Source organism: Symphodus melops, assembly GCF_947650265.1.
Source record: "Symphodus melops genome assembly, chromosome: 14".
NCBI classification, from domain to species: Eukaryota; Metazoa; Chordata; class Actinopteri; order Labriformes; family Labridae; genus Symphodus; species Symphodus melops.
Window position 1 is genome coordinate 21,157,470 of NC_136704.1, and position 19,685 is coordinate 21,177,154.

The 19,685-nt window shown below is 39.8% G+C and overlaps 1 protein-coding gene across 1 annotated transcript; it reads right to left on the bottom strand.

The window, feature by feature from the left end:
- Positions 1 to 4,517: 4,517 nt before the first annotated feature.
- Positions 4,518 to 18,784, bottom strand: phex (phosphate regulating endopeptidase homolog, X-linked). The gene is made up of 22 exons (XM_079361839.1): positions 18,330 to 18,784; positions 15,457 to 15,513; positions 15,173 to 15,334; positions 14,383 to 14,466; positions 13,423 to 13,649; positions 12,835 to 12,903; positions 12,375 to 12,491; positions 12,100 to 12,183; positions 11,695 to 11,837; positions 11,373 to 11,466; positions 10,737 to 10,865; positions 10,414 to 10,515; positions 9,125 to 9,202; positions 8,276 to 8,379; positions 8,139 to 8,197; positions 7,665 to 7,719; positions 6,743 to 6,810; positions 6,525 to 6,655; positions 6,196 to 6,261; positions 5,536 to 5,640; positions 5,099 to 5,175; positions 4,518 to 5,014 (listed from the first exon to the last, which is right to left on the bottom strand). The coding sequence occupies exons 1-22, from the start codon at positions 18,451 to 18,453 to the stop codon at positions 4,912 to 4,914; spliced, it is 2,238 nt and encodes a 745-aa protein (XP_079217965.1). The 5' UTR covers positions 18,454 to 18,784; the 3' UTR covers positions 4,518 to 4,911.
- Between the last annotated feature and the right edge of the window lie 901 nt (positions 18,785 to 19,685).

The following is a 19,685-nucleotide window of genomic DNA, read 5'->3' on the forward strand; positions in this document are numbered from 1 at the left end:
AACCTACTTTATGTGGCCTTAATCTGAAACTTTTAACTGTTCAAAGTCAGGGGCCGTATTCACAAAGCCTTCAAAGTACCAAAAGTTTCTGCTCGTGACAAAATTCCCAAAAAAATTCTGTGAATCGTGACATTATCTCAGAGTTTCCCCTCAAAGTTCAGACTGAAAGATGAAAGTTATTCCAAAAGTGTCTCAGCCATTAAAAGAGCTCCTCATGTGTAAAACTGTGAGGAGTAGTGAGGAGGACTAATAAGGCTGAAGAGTTTCTCAAGCCGAGGAGAAAATAGTATTAAACACTACATGAAGAGTGATTTTGAATCATAGATTTAAAAAAAAATGGATTTGTGCAGATATTTTAATCCATCTCTGACTTTTTTCAGTGCAAAGAGAAACGTGCATGTTGAGTTTCTCTACATGCGGTCAGCTCCACAGGTGCATCCAATCACTAATTAAGACCCGATTCCAGCTGATGTGACAATCAGCAGGTGAAGAAGCTGCTGCACAAGTCGGTGGTATAATCTAGTGACTGTAAGCTGGGACAAACCTACTAATAGAAGGGTTTTCTTTATCTGTAATGTTTGTCACATTTTAGCATAACAGTAGAAAAAAATACAAAACGTTTAATTTTGTTATAATACGTTGGCATCTTCACTATTTCTATTTCTATAAGAAACACGTATGTCAAATATTGAAGCACACACTTTCAGATCCTAAAGTATTTGCAATATGAGCATGCATTTCAATCAGCTGTGTCCAAACATCTGACTGGTACTGTACAAATATGAAATATATAAAAGTGCTGATCCAGTCCAGAAGACTGAATTCACTTATTAACATCACCCGATTTTCCATCATACATCTTCTGTGTCTGCACAATTTTTTGCGTGTTACTTTCCGGTTTCCTGACATTACCATTCTAAGTCTATCTATAGAAGCAGTCTCATCTGTTCAGAAAATTCATAAATCACATAATTGAGTCAGTTCCTATCTCTGCATGTCCTTCTTCACCTAGCCTTCCATTAATCTATCTTTATTCCCCCGTTGTTTCTGCCTGTGTATATCTGCATCCTCCTGGTTGTCAGCGGCATTTGTAATTTTCTAAATGTCATCTGGACATTAGCTCACAAGGCAAGGAAGTAGGCTGTAGGAGGGAGGTCACCGGGAGGGGCACGAGATGAGCGATACAGTGAAGTCAGCTTCATGGCCTCTTAGGGACCCGCAGATTGGATTACAGATACAGGCCAGAAGACGGATGCAGACGGATGCAAAGAAACACATCATGCCCGCTCTGATTCTCTTTCATGCGCACAACTGCAGAAGAAAAAAAGATAAAGAGCGAGGCAGCTGAGTGGCACGAGCTTCACAAAGAAAACTGGGAGTGTCGGGCAGGACCAGGAAAACCTGATTTGCTAACAGATCAGAGAGTGATATCTGAGAGTCTGAGAAAAGCCATTTTCACCTCTCAGAAAGCTTAATTTAATCTATGTGATGACCGGGGCCCATCTTTAATCTGCAAACCATCTGAAAAAATCCTCAGATGCGTGTTTTAGCTCCCTCTAATGGAGACAAGAGGAACTGCATGACTTGAAAGCAGTTCATGTTCTGCATGCTGGGTTTTATGCAAAGGGAATAAGGCTTGGTATTAATTATTAAAAACTTTTTCTGTGTTTAACTTTGTACATCAATAGTGTTGGTGATGTTGTAAATGTGAGTTTAAAAACACAAAGCAGGTTAAAAAAAATAAAAATATTGTGTTTCTGAATAATCCAATGAAATAACACGAACATTTCAAGTAACTTTACCACAACAACTATTGGAATCCAAATTACTAGTTCTACCCACGGTTTCAAAAAGACAATACAAACAGACAAAAAAAAAGAAAAGAAAAGAAGATGTAGAAAAATCTGTTGAACCTTCGAGCCTCTCGTGCTGTGCAGTATATCATCTTAATTGGTAACCGAGGGTTGAAGGATTGGCTTCCATTGTTCGACTGACTGTGATAAATGTTTGGTCTTGGTAGCAAGTTACTGTCTTGTGTACGCAGGATAACTGTACAATCTTTTGATTCTTTTACAACCTCGCATGTGCAGAGCCACAATGAAGAGAAACATGCATGAATGGAACATCTGCTACTCATGCAAAAAGACAAAGAATCAGGTTAATATCATACCACAAGCAGCTTCCTTGACTTTCCCGCTGAAACAAAAAAAGTTGGACGGATCTTCTTCTTTTTTTTTTTTACTAAGACATGCAACTGTAAGAAGGTGTGCAACAGTTGTTTTGTCTATTTTAACGTGCGCATCAGCGATCTAATCTGCCAACATCATAATGAACATCCGAGTGTAAGAACGGCTGCCAGGAGCCTGATGCATGATGATGCTCACACATCCAGAAAAAAGAAGATCCCTGGTCATTATCATCCATCTCAGTTCCTCTCTTTGTCTCTTAATCCGCCCCAAACACACACAAAACGCACACAAAGAGCACACACAATACTATTATAGGCTGCCTTGTAATTGGTGCGTATTGATGCGGCTGCTGCTGTTGTTTCCACAGATACAAGTCATTAATGTTACCCCCTGCCTGAGTGTGTAAGACACTTAGCACACACACACACACACACACACAGTGATAGGTTCAAGAGCCTCGTGTAAGAACACAAGAGAAGTTGCCATGGGAACTGCTGACAGAAATGAATGAGATATGATGCGTGTAACAGCAGGTCGGGAGTAAAATCAATAATCAGACATGCTTTCAGGTGCCCTCCCCGATCTCTTCAGGAGTTTTTTGTCGTCCATCCATCAGCGTCCATCCTCTACCTATCTGACACCTCGCTCCACTCCGCTCTCACAGACTCATTTTATCAATCACCCAAAAGTGGAAGGGTGAAGTAAAAGCGCAATGTTTCACAGCTCTGAAGGAACCCAGAGACAGAAACACAACCAGGGAACAGCGACATAGTGAGCCACAGTCACAGTGTACTCATCATACAGTTGTTGTTATAGTCATTATTTGTTTGTACATCTCATTGCTCTCCTTATTTTCCTTATTTGGCTTTTCTTCACGAAGGCCATGTTTGATTTACCCTTCGTTTCACCTGCTTTACGTCTTGGTTCAAAGCAACAATATGTAAGTTTTACGCCTTGACAAAGTAGGCTCGTTTTAAGGTTCAAGGTACAGCAACTTTTAACAGGGAGAAAAGCATCTATGCCCTGTCTACTGATCGCTCCAGTTGCTTGTTTATAACACTATGTAACTTTGCCAGCGGTTCTAAGTTGTCCAAGTAACGGGCTGTAGATTCTAGCAGAGTCATGTTTGTGCAAAATCCAGAAACATCACTGCACCTCTGGCTCGGCTCTCGGCATGAGCAGGATGGAGCGAAGCTAAACCTCAGGACTGCGCCGTGCCACGGTGTCGTGTGTAGCTTCCTATTTAAATAGATTTATAGTTTTAATTTCAAAAGCAAAGTCTGGATCTCACAGATCTTCTTCACACTTCCTGAAATACATCATGTGACATCGAAACGTTGAAAGCGGCTCGAAGCTCTTATTACGGCGTGTGGATCCTTTTTAGAAATTCTTGCCTTGAGTTTTGATGCAGCGCCTTTGAAAGTTTTTCTAAGGATGTACGTAACCTACACCGTGTTTTGACCTTGTTTTACTCACTCATGGAATCTGCAGTGAAAAAAAAGAAAGAAAACTAAACTTCACTCCAGAGCAACATCAAAGACTCCAAACACGCTGATGTGAGCGCTCACCTCAACAGAGCAGCTCAGTGAAGGCGACAGGAAGACAAATGGAGAGAGCGCCTCTTCGACTGTCGTTTGGAGCGCTTGTCATTCTGCGAGTCCGTTCGCCTCTGGCTGATCTGCAGCTTCATAAATATGAATGTCTGACCCAAGATCAAGACTGACACAAAGTGGGACAAACAATGTATGTAAACATTATAACATTTGTAATAGCTGGGAATTATGTTTTTGTATTCTTTTTTTTATTTTGCACTTTTTTTATTTTTATTTTTTTGCATTTTCTTTTTTTATCAAAATTGAGCAGAATCAACTTAGTTTTTAGTCATGGAAATTATTAAAAAATTAGATATTTCTCTTTTCAGTGGCTCCCCTCAAATTAGTAGTGTTGTATTAATTAAAAAAATCCGTCCTGGTCTCTAGATTTTAAATCAAGGCAAGTCAAGAACACTTACAGGGTTTTTTTGACTCGGTTTCAAAGGTGAAAACAAATAACTTAAATTCATTTGTAGTTGGATTTTTACAGCCACAACCCTCCCGGTGTTACAGTTTAAGTGACCGACATGCCTGCTGCACACAAGATTATTATTTTAGTGATATTTATGGTTTTGGTTTCGACTCAGTCTCGATCTCTAAATGTCTTGGTCCTGTCTCGGTCTCGGAGCACACTGGTCTTAATCATGTCTTTGTCTCAGTTAGATTGGTCTTGACTACAGCACAACACATTTTTAAACTAGGTTTCAGTCATCAGAAAACATCTGCTCATTGCATGTTTAATTTAATATATACATTTTTTTATTTCCTAAGAAAGTTGTAGCTTTATAAATTCACACTTCCTGTAGATATAAAGCTCTTTTTTTTTTACAACACATTATGCACTGGTCCTTAAGAATTGTCCTCAGTCATAATTAATGCAGTAGCTGAAACATATGCAGTGGAAAAAGTTACAGATTTGTTGCAGTAAAAGTAAACAACAGTCTTTTCAAAACACCTTTAAAAGTCCCCACCAGTATAAGATCTCCTTTAAACGCTGGGGTGTGCATTTTCTTTAGAGAACGTCTCTGCTTCATAGTTCTCACATCATGTAAACTATGTCGGCCGAGTCCAGCGTCACTTTCCTGCTGCGGACGACTCACGCCTGCATGGTTCAGGAGCAAGAGCTGAGTTCACCACACCCGGCACGACTGCTCGCCACGGTTCATCATCGACGACTCCGAACAGCTGAACGTTTTCCGGAACTCTTCATAGTTACTCATCGCTCCGATAACTCTGCCGGGCAACAGGGATGGTAAAGGTCAGGCTGTGGGGGGTGTGTGTGTGTGTGTGTGTGTGTGTGTGTGTGTGTGTGCTCACCTGTACTTTGGTGGACTGTGAGCGCCACTCTGGATCTGATCTCTGGCAGCTTCTGGTCGGTACGAGTTACATCTCACCTGCAGAGCACACAGAACATTAGAACCTTTAACCATGTTTTAAATAAAGTCCTTTTTATTCATCTTTCATACAAAAATAGGAAAACCTGCAAAATCATATGTAATTCAGTCATTGTCAGGTCAGTGTAGTCCACAGGACCTAACCCAACTTTTCCCTTTAACAATTTCCAAACCTGCATCCTTCCCCCTTTACCTGTTCAAAACCTTTACCTGAAAAGTAACCCATGCTGACAAATTATACACGTGAAAGAACATTTCTGCTCTTATTGTTTCAAACATTGATGGAGCAGCAGAAAGAGTTTGTGTCTGTGTATGTGTGTGTGTGTGTGTGTGTGTGTGTGTGTGTGTGTGTATTCTTACGTGTGCGTAGCTCAGGAAGAACAATTGGTTGTTGTTCAGTCCGACTCCTGGTAGCTCCGGCTCCTCCACACCACCTCTGCTCTCATCCACCCACCGCCTGTACGCCTGCACACAAAGATGAAGACCAGTTTTCTTTTTCTACCCGGACTTCTGAACACAACATCTTGAAATTTCAAGAAAGAGAAGCTAAATACAGGTTGGAGAGAAACTGTACAGGTGCAGTGTAGTGCAGCTTCTACGAATACAACTAACACAGATAGAACTGATAACAAGTATCAGAGAAAAGATGAGTAGAAAGCACATGTGCTCTTAGACCGTTTGCTTTTGTAACCCAGCTGGTAAAAAAGGGGTTAAAACGGTTATTGAGTCATAAACAGATTCATTATTGGTGTTTAATAGTGTGCACTGCACAGGCAAAAGTATTAAAAGTACCAGTATCAGAGATTAAGTATTCATGCTGCCTTACTGGCAGGACTTACTGGAACACATTCAAACATAAAATGTAAATGATTTATTGTGTGTTGCATTTATAGTTATGCAAAAACCTGGTAATATTAAAAAGCTATTACCCCCAGCAATTTTGCCAGACAAAGAAAACCGATTGTTTGGTCGGCTAATGTTGACGAAGAGACAGATAATTCAAGGGAAATGAGATCATACCCTAAAAGCCTCTCGTAATCCTCCATTATCTGCTATGTTTTCTGCCAGAGTCCTCTTTCCCCGCACCTGCAGAACAAAACATCCATAAAGCACAGATTCCAATGCTGTTCCTTCACAGAATTGAATAAAGTTACATTTTAAAGTGAGTAAGTCTCGAATCACAGCCGCTTTTGCTTTTTGTAATGGCTTCATTATTCATGTGCCAAACTGGTGTTGTCTCATTCTTTTTTAAAACTATTTCGCACGTGTTTGTTTAAATGTTTCAGGAGACTTTTTTCTTTTTTTTTTAAATCTCATTTTGTTGCTGCAGTCTAAAAAAACGCTCTCACATTAAGCCCCGCCTCCTCCCAGAAGTAGCCGTTATACTGGTCGATCATGCACTGGCTCTTCTCATTGAAAGCTGTCACCGAGGAGTTGCTCCACCATTGGTCAAGGTTGCCATTTTTATCGTACTTTCGTCCTGTTCACACACAAAACAAATCACATTATATTCCGAGTTACAAATCTATGATGTTATTTTAGATGATTTGTAATGTGCCGTGTTTACCGTTATTGTCAAAGCCGTGTGTTAACTCGTGTCCAACAATCACCCCGATGGCACCATAACTTAGAGACCTGCAAATAGACAACAAAGGGATACAGATACAGTAACAACGGTACGATATGCAATGTTATGATATGCTACAACGCAAAATGCTACGCTACAACGCGATAAGCTACAGTCAGAAGTACAGGTTAGACCAGCTCTTTTTGTAAAGTGTCTTGAGATAAGATTTTATTGGGGCAATATGATTTGGATTTGATTTAGATTGATACAAAACAAAGCTATACAAATCCAATATGCTGCAATACGATACACTATGATTTGATACGGAGGCGAAGTAGACCTACAGTCTAGATCGCCAATTTTTGTAAAAGTGACGTCACTCGCTTAAAATTGGGGCAAATTTTAAATAAAGCTTAATTGAGATTGCTACAATAATATAGGATACTACTTACTCTCCATGAAAAACAATCATCAAATCAAGCTCCATTCATAAAAATGTCCCTTTAATTGTTTTAGTTAACACAGACAGATGAGTCTGAATTTACACTTCAAAAAAGTCTGTTTTAAAATAACTTGTTGGTGATACTTATAAGATACAATAAGTTGTATTTTCACAATCGGTTCCAAGTCCTCCAACTTTTAAGCTTCTTTGAAAGTGTTGGGAAAAAAACATGCTGATACAGAAGGTCTATGTGTGTTATTTGCGATTCCCTTAAATGTAACTTGATGTACTGTGGATTGGAAGGTAGCATATTCAATTACAGTGTTTATACACTGACCTTACTCTTCTTCTCTGTGGTTTTCTTTCAGGAGGTTTATGTCAGAATAATAATTTCAGAGCTTCACCTTGCTCCCGGGTATGAGCATGAGGTGGCATTTCTTTGGTCTGTTAGCAGAGCGTGTCACATTTCTTTAATCTCACCTTGGATACTCTCCTCCCCAAAAGAAAGGTTTTTGAAGCTCTCCAGCTGGGAATCCTTAAAGAGAAAATCAAAATAGGTTTTTGTTGGTGTGTCTTCAACCGTGTCCGAGCTGAAATTATTTACTGCTGAAGGTCAGGTAAGTTTTCAAAGCCTTGAGTTTGTATTTCAGGCACAGTCAATTCTGCCCTCTCTTTGGGGAAACTATTAAAAACCTGATCACATATCCCCAGTATTAGAGAGCACTCTTCATGTCAGTGTTCGTTATTTTTTTATGCAAATTCTTAATCATTTCTGACACTGAACTGCCTGCTCAGCCTTTTTTAAACCCCCCTGAAAATGTATCATAGGCAGATACTTAATTGAAATCACTGAGGTGCAGTGTTGCGTCATCCTGTCTGAATACTTGAGAAATCAAAAACATCTGAATGTTTAAATGAAAAACTTGAGTCCCGGTAATCTCTCAGCTGTCTCACTGATTTGGTTGGTGGAGGAGCTGTAGAAGGCGTTCACGGTCGTTGGGTTAGTAAACCACCTGCAACAAACACAAAAACACACGCTCTGTCAAAGTGAAACAGAGAAAGTCACTCGCCGCGTCGAGCGAGATACTCACTCTGTTCGTGGGACACTTTTTCTGAGCCAGGCGAGATCCGACTGGGCGATGAACTTTAACGTCTGAATGACGTTCCCGTAGTAGTCCTTCTCATTGAACTCTAGCTGGAACACACACACACACAAACGCATTCTGTTATTTACAGTGCTGTTAAAAAGGAATGTAACCCTGCCCCGACACTTTCTCGTCGCTCTAAGTTGAGAAAGAAGCAGAAACATGCAAAACAAAACGAAGCCATTGTTTTGAATGAACCACTTCTTAAACGTTCTTCTTCTTGGTTTATTCGACAGCGACAGATGCAGATTACACTGAGAAGATAAGACGCTGACAGAAAAATACAATCTACACATACATACATACACAGTTTATACATCTATACACGTCTTCTACCCCCCTCCGTTCCTGCTAACACGATACCTACACAATGACTATGTGGCAGTTTTTAAGGAATTCTTTCAATTTCATTTAAAAGTGTTTGCAACTCTGGTTTGTCTAAAGTTTGGAAAGCAGTGTATTCCATAAGTTATTTCCCTTTATAGCAAAGGATGTCTTGCTAAAGAAGGGACTTTGGGATGGTACTTTACAGTCTCCAGCGGTCCAATAGGAATCATCGACACGTTTTCAGAGGGTCTCCAAGGTGTGTCAACGAGTTTATAAAGCACTTTTTAAAAGTTTGTTTGGTTCCGTTCCTTTGTTCTATCATGCTATGTACCGCCTGCGGTCCAAACTGTACAACTTTTAATAAACTAAAATCTGATTCTGGTCTCCAATTTTTCATGAAGGTGTGGGTGGAGGGTCCTGAGGCTCGTCCAGTAGAGAAACACTGTTCTAAAGCAGTGCTATACAAACCTGCTTTATGTCTTCATTGAGGTAGGTGTCGTTCAGGATGAACTCAGGATAGCCAACTTTAGCAAGAACCGCATGAGCCTTGAAAGAAGCAGACGACAGATTGAGATTAACATCCATTGAACGTTTTACTCTGGTTGCCCCGGTAACTTGTATTTTCTTGAGACCTTGACTTATTTCTTTGCCGGCTTGTTAAGGCACAAAATATTGAATAGGCCTCACATTCATTCAGTCTCATTATTGTGGACAATGTCAGCATGGCATATCATGCGGTGGCCTATCATAGCAACCAGCTTAAAAGTGTTTAGCTATTCTGGGATAGCAAAAAATATTAAGAAGAGATCTTGACAGAATGACTGAAAACTAGAATACTAGTGTTGTTATCTTGAAATATTGAGAACCAAACAACCTGAAATAACGTATCACAGGAAAATAGAGGGAAATAAAATGTCTTCCATATAGCATAGTTTAAGTAGATTATTAATGAAATGAACTTAAAATTGCAAGCTCTGAAAAGTGCGAGAGATGATGTTGTTAGAACAGCGTGATGACATCAGAGCCATGGAGGAACACTTCGACTTTTTAACTGTGCATGTCTAACATGCATGTGGTCCTATTAGCTTAACTTTGGTTCAAGGAATGAAAATCCCTCCATTGAAAGAACAGAGTTGATGATTTTAACAACAAAGACAGTAAGATGAGAGACAGCCGAGCACTTCTGTGTTAAACCGAGGTCTTATGTAATAATGTGTCATGACTTATGATGAAGCAGAAACCACAAAAAGTGAAATGATTATTACTAGTGTGGAATCAAAGAAGTCATTGTTTGGGCCGGATGTCACAAAGTGTTAGAAGTTCTTATCATTGTGTAAGGATGTGGAGCAGTGGTGACACAGTTGCCGACCCCGGGTATCTCCAAGTTATCCCCAGAGGGATAACCACAAAAATCTCAAGCGGTTGAAAAGGAGAGGGGAAAAAAAATAACCAAAATAGTTACAAGCCAAACCATAAGGATTCCTTTTCTAAATAGCCGGGAGATAAGGAGAAACACAATTAAAAGCATTTGGACCTGACCAAAAAAAATATTCTGTGTCGTTAAAGAGGAAATAAGACATAAAGGGTACGCACTAAATCTTAAACAAAGGTTAAAAACAAACCAGTCATGTACTCGTAAATTTTGGACAACTACATTTCCCAGAAGGTGAAGATAGAAACAAATGATGAAGTCGTGTTTGAAATGTTCTCGTCTAATTCACTGTTCAGACCGAGATGGTGACTCCAGCTGTTCTCACCTTATCTATAGCTCTCTCCTTTGTTACTGAATCCATCCAGGTGTTCTCCTTCTTCAGCATGTCAATGAACGCCCAACGAATGCCCCCAATCAACTCCTCCATCTGACAAACACACATTAACATAAAAGGAATCAGAAGCTGACAGCGGATTAAATGTGATGTAAATTCCAGGAAGAAGAAGCAACATTACATGTGTGACACAGAGACAGAAATAGGACCAACACACATCTGTTATACCCTTAAACAAACACGAATGAAACATGGAAAACCCTCTAATCACTCACTTTAGGACACCATATAATGTCAAGGAAACACAAACCTACCATGTGTTTCTTGTCCTCCTGGAAGTGTGTGTTGACGAAAAGGCGCCCAGTGGCGTAAACAAGTGAGTTCTCAACGTAGTTAACACATTTATCCCAGCGCGGGGTGAGAGAAGTGGTGCCTGTGGTGACCTGATGGAGGCAGCAGGGGGGGACAGAGGTGGCATTGTTTACAACACGATGACTTTTCACTGTTTTGTTTAACGTCCTCAGATCATTTTTAAAAATCCTTTAAAACTGTGTTTTTTTAACTGGTGGGTCCGAATCAAAAAGGGAGTCACGAGTGGACGTCAGAAAGCCTGCAAAGCGCTTCTTAAACATGTTTGTTTTCTCCCTTTTTTCATTATTCTATCTCATGTTTTGTATCGTTTTCTCTACACAGTTGAATTTCACATCATAACTTCAATCAAATTTAAGACGTCGCACATATACAACCCATTTATCTGCAAAGTGCCAAATGCTAATGGAGCAGCTCTACTCAAAGCCTTTTAACATGGCATATTTTATATTAGTTAATGCTTTTAAGAGGCCTTGTTTGTCTTTGAACCATTAAATAGCATTACAGTCTTTCTGTTAATATAAACACTTAAGAATCGCCAGAAATGGAAATAGATTCTGGAACATTCTTCATGTACAAACCCGAGCATAGTCCAGGTATCTGTAAAGGAAACGTCGGCTCAGAGTGGTGATTTTGGAAAATACTGTCCTCCACTGCACATAGTTAGCTACAGTCCTAAAGAGAGGAAGAGAGAAAGAGAGAGAGAGAGAGAGAGAGAGAGAGAGAGAGATGAAGGCCATTAATTAAATGCCTACATGTAATCTCATTACACGCTATAATATACTGATAATGAGAGACAGGAGCCCTCAGGCCCCAGTGTGTGTGCTCATCAGTCTGTGTGTGTTCTCTATCTTGCTGTTCGTGCGTGTGTGTGTGTGCGTGTGTGTGTGTGTGAGTGCGCACCTGGGATCTGTGGAGTTTAAGAGCTTGACGAGTTCCTTGAAGTACTGCGGAGCTCGGACGATGACGGGCTCGGAGGAGGTGATGGACCGAACCGGTTCCGTTTTGGACTCCACCACAGATTTGACAAAACCCAACCAGTCTAACTATGAAAGAGAGGGGACAAGTGTACAAGAAATCCCTTAATGACAAAGAAGAACACGTTCATTTGAAAAACTATTGTGGATATGTTTTTCCTGTCTTAGTTATGCCAAATATTATTAGCGAGAACATAAAATACGCTCAAGCAAAAAACGTATGCAAAGTAACAAGCTAAGAAAGTGTGATGGTTTAACAACAAAGGGAAATTGCATTAATAGAGTATTCTGATTATTCTGTCTGTCATTCAGTCTTTCTGTATCATCATACCTGTGGTATGAGTCGCTGCAGGCGAGAGAGGGAGTACTTGTTGTACATGTTCTCACTGGTACGGTTTTCATAGGGAATCAAGATCTGCAGAGAAAATGAGCAATATTACAAAAGACATTAAACATTAAACGTGGATTATTCCCATTTATCCTTTTGATTGAGTTATTGAATCCATTTCAGATATGCCAGTGAATAATGTTGGGTTCTGAGTTAGCTCCATAGAGGCCTATCACATCTGCTAATGGGATTCTATTTATCAGGCACGACGTCTTTACATGAGCCAGTTTTGTTTCGAAAGCGAGAGCCTTTTCCATCTGGGTCAGTGCGGCTTTCTCCGGAGCGCCCAGCATGACGGCTGTATCTACCATCAAGCTCAGCAGGGCCGCACGATACTGGAGAGAGAGAGAAAGAGATAGAGAGAGAGAGAGAGAGAGAGAGAGAGAGATTTTCATCATGATTGAAATGACAGAAAAGTTCAGAGTGAGTTCTACCTAAAACATCTAAATATTTAAATTTTACTTTTAAAATAATGCATGAGAAATGCAAATGAACATCTCCAACCAAACTAACAAAAGGAGCTGATTATAAAAGCCAGTGTTCACTGCTGATATTTCGAGTGGTTTTCGAATTCTCTCGCTGTAATTCATCGCTCAAGCTGGAAGGAAATAGCTACTGCAGGAATAGTTTTTTTTACGTCAGGTTGAAAAAAGGGTTGAACGATGAAGCAGAACTCACGGCCCGTGCAGAGGAGGAGTTGGTGGTGTAGTCTTCCCTGGAGGGCAGAGACAAGGATGCCTGATCTAGCTGCGTCAAGGCAAAAAGAAAAGCTTAACATGTTATGTTTCAGTGCTTTAACCTGTAATTCTTACTGTAGACCTGCAGCTAAGGCTTTTGCCTACATGTCAACGATGGTGTCCTACTGTAGGCCTACGTACAAATTGTTCACACATTATACAGTAACATATACCGTATGACTTGATTCCCAAACATCCAAAGGTTTCTATATTGTGTTGTAGGGAATTTAAATCCCACTTTTACGATAAAAATCCCTTAAAATCACTCCCATCTTTGTTGGTTAAAAAGTTTATAAACTGTCGGCTGCTGGTAGGTTTCGTTTAAGATACAGTAAAGACTAGCAGCCTGATGCAACATTATATACATGATGGACATCATTGTTTTTTCTGTTTATTACATGATACACAAAGCTAAGTGTAAAACCAAAAAAACAGCTGCTGAAGTAAAAAAAAGGCAAATGTATTTAATGACAAATTAAAAATCCTGCATGAATAAATCATAGTAACAGTGAAGACACTGATGTCTGACCTTGATCACGTAGTGTGAGGAGTTTTTGTCATCAGGCGAGACGTACAGACGTATCAGGACGCTCTTACTGTGCTGGTTCCTCATCTGTGCTAGAGTATTTAGAAGGACCCACTGCCTCTCCGACCACTGATAATCTCCACCGAGCCCTTCCCCCACAACAGGCCATCGAAACTCAGGCTGCCTCAGTGTTTTCAGCATCGGTTTGGAGTCCATCTGCTCCAGTATAGCTGTGTTAGCACACAAAAAGAAGATGAAACCCGAAATTAAATACATCATTGTGTCTCATTATTAGTTCTAATATTTCCTTTATTATCATTTGTATCTTTGTATTAAAATGTTTTTTTCTGTTTTTTTTCCCTTCATGCTTATCTTTCTCTTCTGCATGTCTGCTATGTAAGTCTAGGTTAGGTTGTCCTAGCTTATTCTTATCATGTCACCCTGTCTTTTAGTGTGCCATGGAAATGATAACCTGTGCCCATAGAGTGTTATTGGGGACTTATTCATAGTCTTGGAGAGTGGGGACATTTTTTTTTATTTACCACAGTTGCTGCTCGAGCCATTTTGAGTCAAACGGTTTGTTTTTTATACTTAAATTACATCCAAGTTAAGATGCTGAGATAAACTGAGTGCTGGATTTATGCATCTAGTTGGAATGGTTAACTCTGGGTTAGTGGCTTCTTTAAGTTATCACTCAAACAGTAGTCCCCACAAGGGCTCATTAATGTGTGTGTGTGTGTGTATGTGTGTGTGTGTGTGTGTACTGTTAGCTGTTGAGGTCACACTCATAATGCAATAATCAATACCAATTTTGGGAACACAGCTAACATTTCCAGGTAGGAGCAGAGGAAAGTCCGAGTTGATAAAATGCTAAGGTTAGCATAATGGTTAGCCTTAGTCTCCATGTAACAAATATATATCAAGACAAAGTGACAAGACTCATTTTTTTGTTGTCACACTCACTTTCGTTCATACAGGAGCGATAGAGGAGCTTAGCCTTGGATACAGCCTCCAGTTCATTCGTTTCTGATGGAGCTTCTAATAACTCTGAAAGAAAAAAAAACGAACACCTTTGTTATGCAACAAATAACAAAACTACCCAAATAATATGTACATAATGTCCGTCTTGCCAAGTCAATAAGTGATAATACCCTAACATTGTAAGAGTTACTTTCAAGGGCTATTCCACCAATAATGCAAATCAAAGTCTTGTTCCAAGTATTCAGGATTACTACTGCAATTCATAAGAGCTCACAAGGATAAACATGTGTTCATGCTCCGAGCATAAACCCAAAAGGTCTCCACACAAGGGGTTGAATTGTCATTGTTATCCTACATTGTTATTGCTTTACTACTTCGTGTCTTAGGTAGAAATTCACCCAACGTTTTCAGCAAACAAATACATTTCATTTTCTTTTTAAAAAAGATAACTCCCACCAACATATTCAAATGTATGTTACAATTGAGCTACTGTCTTCACAATGACTTCCTATTTGGTCTAAAAAACAGCTCTGATTTTATTTTGACCCAGTTCATGTCTGTTTCATTCATTTCATTAAGACAGGAAAGATTTAAAAGTAACATGACAAAAGTTAAATGGGCCAGACTCAGTTAAAACTGGTTTACAGCAGGCTCCTAATCTGCAGCACATAATTAAAAAAAACAAAGATCACATCAGACAACACACACGACCAACAAACAGAATAAACAGCAACACAAACAAATCTGATGGAGTGTTTGCAGGCAAACACACCTTTGAGTCGAATGTCTACATGCTGCCGTAGCCAAGGATAGATGCCATATGAGGACGAATCTTCAGGGATCGGGTTTTCTTTTAACCATCCTCCACAGGAGAAAGAATAAAAGTCCTCACAGGGGTCAACAGTCTTATCCATTTTAGTTAGAATAGACCCGGCTACAAGGAAAGACAAGAAAGGAGTCACAAGGATCCAAATTGCAACTTTTTAGAACTGGATACCGACATCTCAACTAAATCCACCAAAATGATCATCATCAATGATTATCAATATGTCTCACCTGCTTCGATGCATTCTGGGGTCAAACAGAACTCCTGCTGATGTGATCTTTGAGAGACTGAAGGAGGAAAAAATAAGTTGAGCTTGCTGTTTTTTTGAGCAGCCATTGAGCAATGCAGGCACATTATTGGTTTTAAGCAGCATTATAAAAAATGCGGTCAACATTAAGGAAACAACGGTTGATTCTTTCTCTGCAAATCTGATCTTTGTGACAAGTAACTGCAAGTAAAATCTGTAAAACCTGCCAACATTTGGTAAAAATATAAAAACAATGAAACTAATTTTTAAACATTTTCTTAATAATTTAAGCAAGAACTCCATGGTCCAAAAAAATTATTAAAAAAATAGCTGTTTAGTTACCAGCAAGTCATGTGTCTAGTATATGGTACATTGCTAAAGTATATTGGAAATGAAATATCATACATGACAACAGTATGTTAATTAAACAAACAGTATTTGTGTTAAAAAAGATTGCAAAATAAGCTATTTTGCTTTCATCACTTTATTACAAACTTTCAGTAAAAGTAGCCCAGAGGACAGAGAGCTTAGCTTAAACACACTTTCAGGTACGGGTTATCAGTGAGAGGTGGAACGTTCCCAAAATTCACTTTTTTATCAAAATGGAACAAATGCAGATCAAAGTGCAGTTGATACAGCTGGAGAGCCGTCAGGCAGAGTAAACACACAGAGTAAAAGAAAACGCCACCTGCAACCACCATGTAGCCTTTGACAGAGTGACTTTACTTTATACCTCCATACGATCTTTATTTATACAGTGCTTCCCAAAATATACATCACTTTTTAAACTGGACTTCACTGTCAACAGTAATTACTTTACACACTTCTAAAAAAAGGCACTCAGAAAGCCTCAAGGAGACAAAATAAAGCCCCTCTTTGTTGATGTTACTGGTAGTGTAACCACAGGTCTACCCATTCACTTCCTTTCTTGAAGGTGAATGAAAGCCTGCTGCTCTAACCTCTTGGCAGAAACCACAGTTATGTGATGTGGCTATGAGGGCGAACAGAGCCAGAACAAGCCCATGAAGACGGATTTAGAAACCAAATCCCCATTGTAAACGCATGAGTGGAGCGTCACAGAGCTGCGCCACAACGTCTGACCTCGGAGGTTGACTGCTCATGCTGTCCGGTTAGAGCTCGCTCGTGAGGGCTCCTTGAGTTTGTGCCCACTCTGAGTTGAAATGCGCACACTCACAACTTCAACCCTGCATGACCCACTTGGCCTAAAACAACCTGAGCAACCCTTCCCGACTGCTCCGTCAGATCCACACACTGGGGGTTGAACAGATGTGCATTACTGAGACGCAAAACAGGCCAAAGACATGCATGTACAAAAACCCTCCTTTAAAAAAAAGGAAAGAAACACTTGGCATTGCTGTTTCTGGTCACTCGCATGGATGGAGACCAGAGGAGGGTTTTCATTAGAGTGGGTGTGTGGTGCATATGCATACATTGCCACATAGCATAATTACACTTCAATGCCACCACAAGAATGTCCGCTCCCCTCAATAACAGCAAAACAATACTTACCCCCCAAACCCCCACAACATATAAACCCCTCCCGACTACAACTTTCTACACTACACCCTAGAAAGGCCAGCTTTAACAGGAATATGTTAACATGAGGACAACTAGATTGACACCACACTTATGTATGTTCATTAACAATGAAGTTGAAGGCAAATGTCAATAAGCATGAGCACAGAAAGTAAAAGCCAACATGCTTTTCCACTTGAATAAAAACAAGGCCTCCTTCTGTCTGCATTTTAAAATGACAAGATCACAGTCAAGTTGCTCTGATGTGCAATACTTGATCAACATCGTATGTTGCTGCAACGTGTATTGTTATTTATTATATTATGTACTTTTTTCTGTCTTCTTGTCTCGTGTTGCGTGAACGCAGCCCTGAATTAGGTCTTAGACCACTGCAATCACAATAAACGTGCTTATGTCCTTGTAAAGTAACCAGTATCAAACTATGAGTGTTTCACAATGTGTTAAAATGTTCACATACAGAAGGTTTCATTTATAGATAACTTGCTGTTTAGGAAAATGAATGAAATCTCCTGACATTTCTTTAATCAAAGTTTTATTTTGAAGGGCATTCTTAAATAAGTTTTGCACCATTACTGTAGCTAATGGACAGCAACTTTCAGAAAGTGAGGATTCAGTAAAAAAAAAAATATATTTTCCATATCGCAATTAGCTATGTTTTATAATGTCTTGTCTTACAGCCTCTACTGCTGTCACATGTAGTTGTTGTTGTAGAAGAGTATTTTACGAATAAACTTGTCCTACCATTCCAAAGTTCAAGTAACATTATTGTCACACTTTTACTCTCATTTTATTTATATATATAATATTTTTTTTATTTAACGATATGTATTTGTAAAATTGCTATTTTAAAATGTCAGTGTTAATTAAGACTCCTATATATAAAGACATGCACACACCCAACCCATTAGTCCTCTAAACAATTCCTTGCTAATTAATGTCCCATTCTGCCGTAAATAGTAGCCACATAGTGTCAACATACACATTCTTTCCTCCTTTCCCAGAGTTCAGTTTGACTCCCACAGTGCGTTATGGAGTTTGAGGTTTTGTCTGATCACGTGGGTGTGTTTGAAACTCTATATGAACCAAAAATAGTTTGACACAAGTTACCCGCGATCCCTCCACAAGGACCTTTGCTCCCACCAGAGTGCTTCTGTGTGTTATTTACTGTCTGTATGTACTATAATCTTTGTTCAGCATGCATTATATGTAGGCTGTGATACATTTCCACTGAATTCCTTACAAATTATAATGCAAGTTTAGAAGAAACGTGTATGTGTGTGTGTTTGGTGGTGGACTTACCCAGTATGAGTGCAAGCAGCAGGGCAGCACAGAGACACACACACATGGCCAGTGCTATCCTGTAGAGACGACTGTTGTCCCTCTCGGGTTTGACCCCACCGCCACCTAAACGCTCCAGCTCCATGGTTTACTATATCACACACACATACATAAACATACACTCACCCACACTCTCTCACTTTCTGAAGTGGAAGCGCACCAAAAGCAAAAAAAAAAAAAAAGCTTAAAGAACCTGATTAAAAAAAATCTAAATAATGGAGAAATTCAATTTAAAAAAAAAATTATATCTTGAGGAAATTAAATTCAATGAAAAAATCAAATCAGTCCTTTGCCCTCATTTCTGCCAAGTCTTCATGTGTCTTTTGAACAAAAACAGCAGACTTTATTCACTCCCTGTCTCTCTCTCTGTGCTGCTATCTGTCTAACTGTAGTAACTCTAACTTCACCACTGGCTCTCATAACTGTTCCTCCTCCTCCTCTACTCCCATCCCATCCCATCCCTCCCTCCCTCCCTCCCTCCCTACAGGACAGAAAAGAACAGGCCTCCCTGTGATGAACGGAGCTCATCTAATAAAATCACGACGAGAACCAGAACGTTATGTTTGTTTTGATGTGTGACCATTAAAGGCTGCAGACCCTTGTTGGTGGCGTAAGCACACTCATACAAGAGTGTGGGTCTAATGTCCTGTTGGAAACAGCAGGGTGTTCTGCATGAAACATTTATCAGATCAGACAGTCAGTAGACCAGGACAAAGTAACACACACACACACACACACACACACACACAGGGCACTGATTACAATTGATTAATCTGATGATGATAATGACGCTGCAGCCTGTAAAAACACATCAGTGTTTCTGTCAGGATGCATCAATAGTTTCTTTAAAGAGCCAGAGGTGCCGATGAAAATGACACCCCAGCTCCTGATTGGTCCAACCCCCCCCCCCCCCGTAAAGTGGTGAGAACTCTATCTGCACATGCTCATTAGGGTTTGAGGCGTCGGCCACAGATCCCTTATATAGAATTGACTTCCTGCGCTGCTAAAAACACCCATTCATCAAGCAGATGCGTCTCCCACAATTCTATTGTTCACTCACAATAATTTGTGTCCTTTTTTTATTCTCATTGTTTTACATTTACAATGTGAGTCTTTGTCGCCACTCAGACAGTTGATCAACCACTTTGCTGGAAATATCAGACTGAAATATCTCAACAACTATGAGGTGGATCACATGGACTCCTAAGTAAACATTCACCTGTCCATATTGACATGACTTTACACAGTAAGAGGAGGCTCCATAGTGTAACGCTGGTGTGGTGACATACCCTGCAATAATGTGGTGTCGGACACAAC